The sequence below is a fragment of the Chrysochloris asiatica genome, unplaced genomic scaffold (genome assembly GCF_000296735.1).
Source record: "Chrysochloris asiatica unplaced genomic scaffold, ChrAsi1.0 scaffold00257, whole genome shotgun sequence".
Taxonomy (NCBI): domain Eukaryota; kingdom Metazoa; phylum Chordata; class Mammalia; order Afrosoricida; family Chrysochloridae; genus Chrysochloris; species Chrysochloris asiatica.
The window spans coordinates 2,804,766-2,815,324 of record NW_006408775.1 but is presented as its reverse complement, the minus strand read 5'-3'; the positions used below and the strand labels follow the sequence as shown (position 1 = coordinate 2,815,324).

Genomic DNA, 10,559 nt, shown 5'->3' with positions numbered 1-10,559 from the left:
GATCGGACATTGTTTCATTCTGCTGTGCATGGGGTCACTATGAGTCGGTTCCAACTCGATGGCACCTGACAACAACAACAACAACAATAGCTTGCTTGATCTTTTCATATGGAAAAAAGGATTTTAGATTATCATGAGAAGCATGATGCCCTTGATAAGCTATTTTAAGATAAAACCTGTGAATTATTGTGTCCTGTCTCAAAAGAACCAAATTTTTTTCATTTTTCTCTTTTGTGTCAAGTTCCTCCTTGATAAGAATAAAAGACTGGGGTAGAATTAGTTCTGCGTGCATTCTTGGCAGCAGGACTATCTGCCTGTCAGCTTGCATCCAGTCTGGTCTCCGAGTGTTTCTTTCTCTTTAGCCTCTCCAGACATCCTACCTTCGTGTACTCACTCCCTTGTCGAGGATGGACCACAGCAGAACTTGCCCAGTGAAATAGGCCTATTGCAAAGCCTCTGCAGAGTATAGGACCTTAGGTGGAATCCTGAGTCCCATCCAGAACACTATGAGGTGGGACATTCCCACTAGCAAGGACAAGCAGACCAGGGTAGAACAGCTAGAGTGACAGAAGATACACCTTCAATGAAATATCAGCAATAAAAACCCAAAACAAAAATGTCAGCATGACTGGCTACTACAAGAATAAGCAAGCTGTTCTCCAGGAAGCCATCAAGGCAAGCAATCAAGCTCCTTCAGGACAAACCCCCATCTAAGACTGAAACTCAAAGGGAACACACAAACAGGCATGTAAGCTTGCTGGCGACCACATTGGTCTACTGGTGAGTGGAAGAGGGGAAAAGGCAGCAATGAAAAAATGGGTTGAATTCAGCCATAGTCCATTGATTCCCGTTGACCTGGAGATGAGAGAGAGAAGAGGAAGGGCTTGGTTGTTCCAGAGTGTGGTGAGACATGAGGAAACTTGAGCCCATAGACAAGGACATAACCACAGAGGGCTAGAGCTGAAAGTGAAGCATCCACCTGATATGAAGTGAGGGGAGAGGCACAAGAACACCCAAACGTGCAGACAGTACCCATTTGACCTAGCCTCAATGGCTTGATTATCAGCACTCAATGAGAGGAAGATTACAAAAAAAAAAATTTTTAATAAAGGAAACAAGGGTAAAGTGCTACAATTTGATGAATGTGACTTATACTCAAGGAGGTAGAAACTCTAAATACCAACAGAGAGGGAAGGAGTCTTCACATCAAGTATCAATGCTATCCCCTCTGTACACAAGGTAGATAGAGATGGGCAACTTAGACATTGGCTACCTAAAATAAGGGGGTGATAAAGGCATGAAGTGACTGGCTTACAAGGTTTAAAGAAAGAGTTTAGTTTAAGAATGTAGGGGGTGGGGGGAGAAAGAGTCCACACTGAATAATTTTCATCTTGTCTAGATGAGTCTGGTTAAAAGAGATGGAAATAAGATTCATATGATTCAATAGTGAACAATTGTTATCATGACTAATTGCGACTGTCACAATTGTAAAGGTTTTGTAACAAAAACAGGGGAGTGGTTAATCTTACAGTCCAGAAACAGAGGACCCTAGGACCATCAAGGGAGAAGTGCACAAGCAGAGTGCAGGACCTTATCCAGGGAATCAGCGACACCAGAGATGGAGGCAGAGATGGGGGCATGGAGAGGGGGAGCAGCTGAGGACTATAGATTCATGGACTAAGAAGAGAAGGACTAAGAGCTGGTGACCAGGAGGCAGACTTGCAGAATGTGCCCTTTGGAGGTGTAAATTATTATACATGTCTGAGGGGTTTTTGTTTTGTTTTTAAAAGGTAAAGTGAATAGAAAGAAATACTGTTAACTGATGGTACATGGAGGGGATTATAATCATTGTAATGAAACAAGGTGTATGATTTGCTGTATATAAAACTGATGATATGCCCTGTAAACTTTCACTCAATCCACAATAAAAACCTTAAAAAAAATTTTTAAAAAAAGACCAGGCTTACTGGTCAGATAGAGGCTGGTAGAACCCTGAAACTATAGCTATTGATCACCTTCCAGATCTGGAACTGAACTCATCCCCATGGCTCAATTTTCAGTCAAGCAGTGGATAGGTATATGGGGGAGACAACAACATAATACTGTGTGAGGTACACACACAATAGAGTGGTCAAACATTCCAAATCAAAAGGGCAGCAATTACCCAATTTCAAAAAAAAAAAGGGGGGGGGGGAGGGAAAGGAAGAATAGAAACAAAAAACACTAAGAGGAGTTGGATAAGTGGTGTTACATCGAGGGGATTTCAATCATTGAAATGAATGAAATACAAGATCTGTTGAATGCAAAACTGCTGGTCTGCTCTGTAAACCTTCACTCAAATCACAGTAAAAGTTAAAGAAAAAAATGTGTGACTGTTTTTTTCTTTTCTACATTTTGGAAAAATGTAAACAGTATTGGTGTCAATTCTTCTCTAAAAGTTGAATAGACTTTTCCAGGAACACACTGGTTCACGACTGTTTTGGGAGGATAGGGAGTGTGTTGATGAAGTGAGGGAAGGGGGTCACTGATTTGATCTCTTCACTTATTATGGTTCTGTTGAGACTTTCTACTTCCTCTTGAGTTTGTGTACTGTTAAGGATTTGTCCGTTTCATCTAAGTTATCCAATTTGCTGTCATACACTTGTTCATATTATGTAATAATTTCCTTCATTTCTATCTAGTCAGTTTTGATGTTCCCTATTTCATTTCTTATTTTGATTATTTATAGATTTTAATTTTTTAATCTTTTTTTCAATCTAAATAAAAATCTATTTTATTGATCCTTTCAAAGATGCAGCTTGTCATTTTATTGATTCTCTCTATCGTTTTTCTGGTTTAGATTTGATTTCTTCTCTGATCTTTGTTATCTTCTGTCTTCTGGTTGGTTTAGGCTGAGCTTGCACTTTTTTTTCTAGTTCCTGGAGTTGTCAAATTAGACTGTTAATTTGAACTCAGTTTTCTTGTTTAATATAGGCATTTATTGCTAAAAAGTGTCCCCATGATTAAGATGCTTGGTTATCTTATGAATCTTGGTTTTCCTTGCACTATATTATAAAATAGACACTTGAGGGGGAGAGAAAGGAATAGCCAGAAATATCACCATAGAAAGCTTGTAAGTCTGTCTTCTGCCTATAACTGATTAGAATACCTAAAATGGGGCTGCAACATGCCCAATGAAGAAGGCTTCCTGAGGAGCCTCTGCATTACATAAGACCATAGGTGGAATCCTGAACAGCATCCAGAATCTTCAGAGGTGGGAAATTTCCACTTGAAAGGACAAGCAGACCAGCCTGGAGTGGCTAGAAGAACAGAAGATACTTCTTGAAGGAAAGACTGACAGGAAAAATACAAAACAATATAGGCAGACCGACTGATTACTACAAGAACAAACAAGTTGCTTGCCCAGGAGAACTGACTCAACAGCATTTAACAACAACTTGTCCAGTTTCATATGAGAATTTGAAGATTCTGAAGATTTTTATTTATTCACTTCTCCAATAAACATGGGTTGCTTATGTACTTTGTGTCAGGAGCTAAGCTTTGCACAGGGCATCTTTCTTCGTATCTTAGTATTGCTCTAACAGAACCACCACAATTGGGTGAGTTTAAAAAACAGAAATTTATATTCTCAAAATTGAGGAGACTATAACTGAATTCAGGGCACCACCTCTGGGAAATGCTTTCTTTCTGGGCGTCAGCTCTAGGAAACCCTATACAGGGTCAGTATGAGTCGGAACTGACTCAACAGCACTTAACAATAACAACAAACCACTCCACGGGAGAAAGATGCAGCTGTCTACTCCCAAAATTTACAGTCTCAGAAACCCAGAAAACAGTGTACTCTGTCCTATAGAGCACCTGCAAGCAGGCAGGAATCAAATCGACAGCAGCTGTGATTTGGAGTTTCACTATTCCTAAGCTGCTCTTTTTATATCTCATAGGTAATTGCCTTTAAGGATAAGCACTAAACCACAAGGTGGGTTTGAACCCCAAGAGCAGCGATTCAAACTCACCAACGGCTCCTCAGAAACCCTGTACATGGTTGCTATGAGTTGGAACCAAATGGACAGCACTTTAACAATGCCAGCATTCTGATAATAGCCTCATTAATGTAACAAAGTCACATTCCCAAATGAGAGTACATCCATAGGCATAGGAGTTTGGGGGTAAAACACATATTTGTTGTTGCTGTTGTAAAGTGCATATTTGGGGAGACATAATTCAATTCCTACCAGCAAATGAAGTGAACATTTAGTGTGAGTTCCAAGCATTTCAAAGTCTCTAGGGGACGGGGGGGAGGAAGCCTCAGTGTTCCAATAGACAGTGTCATTAAGAAATGTAAGTGAAAGTGGACTTTCATTGTGAGAAGTCAGGAGAGGGAAACGGTTTCAGAGAGAGGAACCAGCAGCAAAGATTTCATAAAGAGGTAATATTGACTTGTATCTTAAAGGGTAAGGAGAAGAGACAAGCAAGGCATCCTGGAGAGATGGAATAGCAAATGTAGACCTATTTCTTTGAGAGAAAAAAAGGTATTATTGCTATTTTTCTTAGTAGCCATGGAGTCTGTTCTGACTCATGGCAATTCCATGTGTGAGAATAGAACCACTCCACTGGGTTCTCAAAACTGACCTTTCAGAAGCAGATGACCAAGCTGTCTTCCAAGTCACTTCTGGGTGGATTCAAGCTGCCAACCCCCCAGCAAGTAGTCGAGAACTTAACCCGTTTGTGCCACCCAGGGACTCCTAAGAACAAAAGGATGCATATTCTGAATATACTCCCTCATGGTCAGATATGGAAAAGGATGATGTGTGAGACACAGGAATGTGCATTGTGGTCAAAGGACTGATCTTCGCACAACATTTTGCCCACAGAGAGTTGGTGTCACAGAGAACTATCCTCTGGCTGTCAGGTCCCACATAATCATGTCCTCTAAAGGTTTCTTCACTTCCTGAAGAACTATCATAGGAGATACTCAAAACAGCATGAGTGTTGACTCAGAAGGTACACTAGAATCCTCAGGGAACAAAAAGAAGGAAAGAACACCAATGCCTGCCTCCTACTCAGAGATTCTTACTCAATTGTTCCAGGTTTGAGTTAGCATCACTATATTTTAAAAGCTCCCCATATGTTACTAACAGGCTATCAGGATTCAATACCACTGTTGTAGATTAAAGGAATACTGATGGCACAAGTGTTAAGCACTTGGCTGCAAATTATACGACAGATGGTTCAAACCAACCAGTGATTCCATGGGAGACAGATGAGGATGTCTGCTCCTGTAAGATTTATAGTCTCAGGAAAAACTCAGGAGAAGTTCTACTTGTCTTATAAGGTCATCATTAGTCCCAGTGTATTAAGTGGCAATGGGCGAGGTTGTTGATTCAGGAGTCCTTTGGGCACAACAGTTAGGGAAATGGCTGGTTAAGAGAAACTCAGCTGTACAAACTCACCAGTAGAGTCATGGGAAAAAGATGTGGCAATCTGCATCCGCAAAGACTTGAGCCTTGCAAACTCTACAGGGCAGTTCTCTTCAACCTATACAGTTGCTATGAGCCAGAATCAACTGCACAGCAACATGTTTGAATTGAAATTCTGAGCATTTACATAAAGAAAGTGAGAAAATATTGGCTAGGCAGAGTTTTCTAAATCATTACTTAGAAAGAAAACCATTAACCTTCATGCAAAATATTTAATACAGTAATAAAAAACAAATAAACCTATACCTGTCTGCAGGTATGCCACAGTCCATTGATAGGTATCTAATGTAAATATTTATTGTAAGTTCTTTACAGACATTGATAAATAGTTCCTCACATTACAGTGAAGTGGCAGAAATATCTATACCTGTTGATAGATTGAGAGTCTTTGATTCCTTCATCACATAGAACCTGTCTTCCTGACAATTATTTTTCTTAGAGCCCCTTTCATGTCCTTGTTCCTCAGGCTGTAGATGAAAGGATTCAGCATGGGGGTCACTACTGTGTACATCACAGTAGCTGCAGTGTCTTTTTCAGCTGAGTGGGAGGATGAAGGGTTGTAATATACAGCAATTATGGTGCCATAGAAGAGGGAAACCACAGCCAAGTGGGAGCCACAGGTGGAAAAGGCTTTCCATTTCCCCTTTGTGGATGGGATTCTCAGAACAGCACAGGTGATGCAAATGTAGGAAACCAGGATGCAAACCAATGGTGTGATCATTATCAGGCCTCCCACAGTAAGAATCAACATCTCATTGATGTGTGTGTCAGAGCAGGAGAGCTTCAGGAGAGGAGCTACATCACAGAAGAAGTGGGGGATTCTGTTGTCTGCACAGAATGAGAGTCGAGCTATCATCAAAGTATGCAACAAAGCATCTAGATTGGCGGTGACCCATGGTCCAGTGACCAACAGAGCACAGAGCTGAAAGGTCATCTTTGTTGTATAGTGTAAGGGGTGGCACACAGCGACAAAGCGGTCATAGGACATCACAGACAGGAGTAAATTGTCCATGACTGCAAACACAATGAAAAAATATACTTGTGTGAGGCACCCAGGGAAGGAGATGGACTGACTCCCTAGTATGTGGTTGGCCAGCATCTTGGAAACGGTAGTGGAAGAGAAGCAGACATCCACGAAAGACAGATTGCTGAGGAAGAAGTACATGGGGGTGTGCAGGCGGGAATCAGTGCTGATGGCCAGGATGATGAGCAGGTTCCCCAGGACTGAGGCCAGGTACATGCTCAGGAAGAGCCCGAAGAGGAGCTGCTGCTGCTGCTGGGGCTGCCTGGAGAGCCACAGGAGGAGGAACTCAGAGACACTCGACTGATTTGCAGAACTCATGGGTATAGTTACAGATGCAGAGAAGATAGACACAAAGCAGAAATCTGGGAACTGAAGGTTCAGAAGGGACACATCAAACTTGTCATGATTTTATTTACTTTATCAGGATGCTCCCTCAAGATCTCCCCCAGTACCTTCCCGATCCCATCTCAAATGATGCTGGTTGACCTTTAATTATCTTTTTTGGTATTATAAAATGTGACATAAAGCACACACAGACATACTCGACTCAAGTCTGTGATTGTGCATGTCCTCTTTACCATTTCCTAGTCATTTCTTCATGCCTTGTTGTTAATTGCTGTCGAGTCAGTTCTGACTCATATCAACCCCATATAGGGTTGCTGAGAAGTGGCTGCTGGGTTTGAAAGGCCAATCTTGTGGTTAGAAGTTCAGTGCTTATCCTATAATGCCACACCAAGACTCCTTCTTCACACCTTAGCAGAACATAAAAAGCAAACAGACACATTTGATTATTAGTGGAATGATCTTAATATCCAGCTATTGGATTCATGACTCCTGTTATTGCTCCTTAGATCAGGAAGATTTAACAGCAGATATTCCTAAAAGAACTACATGCCTTAATAGTCAAATATCAAAAAGTCTCATCTTATGTAATCTTACCTGGGGAGGTTAGTTCTGTGTTCATCATGTGTTTTTCACCTATGACTGCCCAACACTTCTCTCTGGTGAGGATTGTAAAGTGTTGGAAAGATGGGCAAGTTCTGAGCAAATGAGGAGTATGGTTTAAGGGTTTCCACTTTCTATGTAGGAAAGATGTTTGGGGAAATCTCAGAGCAGGCATTTACAGGAGTCTCCAATTAAAGAGAATTCCCTGAGAGTCTCATTAGAGACAAGAACACAATAATTATCACACCTACCTTTTGGTCCCTTTGGACCAAGCACTGATGACAATGAATATTACATAACTCCTAAAAGATAACTTGTTGAAACCATCTTGGTGGAGACAAGTTCCAAGCAGAATGCCCTAGGACCTCAAATCATACTACTTTACTGATCTGTACTTGTGTCTACTGATTTGGAAATTCAGTTCAGGAATACTTTTCTTCTTTCTAAGCTCAGAAACTTAGGTTATTGATGGGTTTTGTATGTAAACATGTTTTGTTATTTCTGTAGGTCTGATCATCTGCATAGGCTTACTAATCAGTTTGCCAGAAAAAAATCTGAATAAAGCTTAAGATTCATATGGAGCAACATAAAGAGAAATAACTCACAAATGATCAAATTCCATAACTAGAAGAGACAAAAGCACAAAAAACATAGCCAAAAGATGTTGGAAGAAAATTTCCCTAATGTTGTGAAAGATGAGAAGATAAGCATTCAAGAAGCTGAACAAGCCCTAAACAGGATAGACCCCAAAAGAAAATTACTAAGACATATCATAATCATACTCTCCAAAATCTAAGACAAGGAAAGAAGAGCAACTCACGGAAAATGAAAAGCTACTTACAAAGGAGAACCAATAAGATTGCACTCTGATTTCTCAGCAAAAACCATGCAGATGAGAAGGCAATGGAGACATATACGAAATTCTGAAAGAAAAAAATAGCTAACCAATAATCATATACCCAACAAAACTGTCCCACAAATACAATGGTGAAATCAGCACACATCCAGATAAAGAGAGATTAAAGGAATTTGTAATAGCTAGACCACCTTTACAAAGATACGAAGGGAATCCTTTGGACGGAGACCCAACAACAGCCTGGTGCATGGAGAGGACTGCAATCATCGAGATGAAAACCAGTGTATGATCTGTTGGATGTAAAACTGATGATCTTGTCTAAACAACTTCCCTGAATGCACAATAAAAAGTAAAAAATAAATAAGGCAAGGCTAGAAGTAGACTTTCAATATTTCAAAGAACAAAAACAATAAAATTAAGACAATATTCCTCCATCTATTCTTTTTCTGTTCTTTTTTTTTCACCCTCTTGTACTGTGCAAATATTATAATTCCCAAATGTAATGTATAAAGCTTCTTATCCAATTACATATCAGAAATTAAATATTCAGAAAATATTTATACATTTTCTAATAAACATATGTCGCTTATGCACTTTGTATCAGGAGCTAAGCATTGCACAGGCCATCTGTCTTCATTCCTTAGTGTTACTGTAACAGAAATACCACAGTTGGGTGAGTTTACTGAACAGAAATTAATTTTCTCAAAGTTTAGGAGGCAATATCCTAACTCAGTGTATCAGCTCTAGGGAAATGTTTCCTCTCTCTGTCAGCTCTAGGGGAGGGTCCTTGTCTCTTTTCAGCTTCTTTTACTTGGTTCCTTGGTGGTCTTCACAGTGGCCTGTATCTTTCCCCTCCTTCTCTCTACCTAAGTGGTCCTGTTGGAAGAGTGAGTTACAAATAAGCTGTTAACAGCAAGATCAGCACTTCAAACCCATCAACCATTCCACAGGAGAAAGATGAGGCTATCTGCTCCTGAATTTATGGTATCAGAAACCCTATCAGGCTGCTATGGATGGAAATCAACTCCATGACAGATTTTTTTTGTGTGCTTCTGTGTGCCTAATCTGAAAAGGTAACTGACCTAAAACATACCCTATGTGATTCCGGATTACTACAAGATGGCAGATCAGGTAGACATGAAGTGAGGAGCTCCATCACCAACAACACACAATACCAGGCCAAGCAGGCTCAGGGGATGGTGCTAGAACTCTGAACTACATATAAAGGTATATTTAGAAGACTGGAAGATTTACAGCTAGGGGAATTTGTAGCAGAATCAAGAAACCCATTGCTTTCTAATTCAAGACTCTCAGCTATTCCCGTCTGATCTCTTGACTGAGATCAGACGACACATTGCATTGGGCAAATCTGCTGCACAGGAACTTTTTAAAGTATTGAAGAGCAGAGATGTCAGCTTGAGGACTAAGGTGCGCCTGACCCAAGCCATGGTATTTTCAATAACTTCATATGGATGTGAAAGCTGGACAGTGAATAAGGAAGATCGTAGAAGAATTGATGCCTTTGAGTTGTGGTGTTGGAGGAGAATACTGAAAGTGCCATGGACTGCCAAAAGAACCAATAGATCTGTTTTGGAAGAAGTGCAACCAGAGTGCTCCTTGGAGGCCAAGAGGGCTAGGCTTCATCTCTCATACTTTGGACACATTTTCCGGAGAGAACAGTTGCTGGAGAAGGATGTCATGCTGGGTAAGATGGAGGGTCAGAAAAAAAGAGGAAGACCCCCAACGAGATGGATCAGCCAGGTGGCAGCATTGATGGCGTCAAGTGTGGCGGCAGTAGTGAAGTTGGCCCAGGATCGGACATTGTTTCGTTCTGCTGTGCATAGGGTCCCTATGAGTTGGTTCCGACTCGATGGCACCTGACAACAATGACAACAACAGCTATTCCCAGAGCCGCCATCTTGGGAGAGACCAAGTGGGGGAAGGATCAGAACAGCCACGAACACCTGAAACAATGGTTTGACAGAACCGTGGAGATACACGTGTGGACATTCATTTTTTTGGTGTCTGCTCATTGGTCTCTCAATGTTTGCGCACCTCCATTCTGGTGACTAGAGGGGATGCCTGAGCGAATGCATACCCCACCCCCACTGCTGGAGGGTTCTACTATGCATACGCACAGATCTCCTGGAAATTTAAAGTGACAGTTTCCAATTAAAACCAAACAGCCAAAACGTGCCATGTGCCTTTGCTCTCAGGTCAAGAATCACTGCGCAAATAGGAATTGTTAGCTTTTTTT

The 10,559-nt window shown here is 41.0% G+C and overlaps 1 protein-coding gene across 1 annotated transcript; it reads right to left on the bottom strand.

Annotated features, from left to right (window-relative positions):
* Positions 1-5,877: 5,877 nt before the first annotated feature.
* LOC102819961 (olfactory receptor 1361-like) lies at positions 5,878-6,819 on the bottom strand. The gene has a single exon (XM_006873901.1). The coding sequence runs from the start codon at positions 6,817-6,819 to the stop codon at positions 5,878-5,880; it is 942 nt and encodes a 313-aa protein (XP_006873963.1).
* Positions 6,820-10,559: the final 3,740 nt, after the last annotated feature.

Coding starts and splice junctions, on each gene's coding strand:
- LOC102819961 (XM_006873901.1), bottom strand. CDS start 6,819: ATGAGTTCTGCAAATCAGTCGAGTGTCTCTGAGTTCCTCCTCCTGTGG.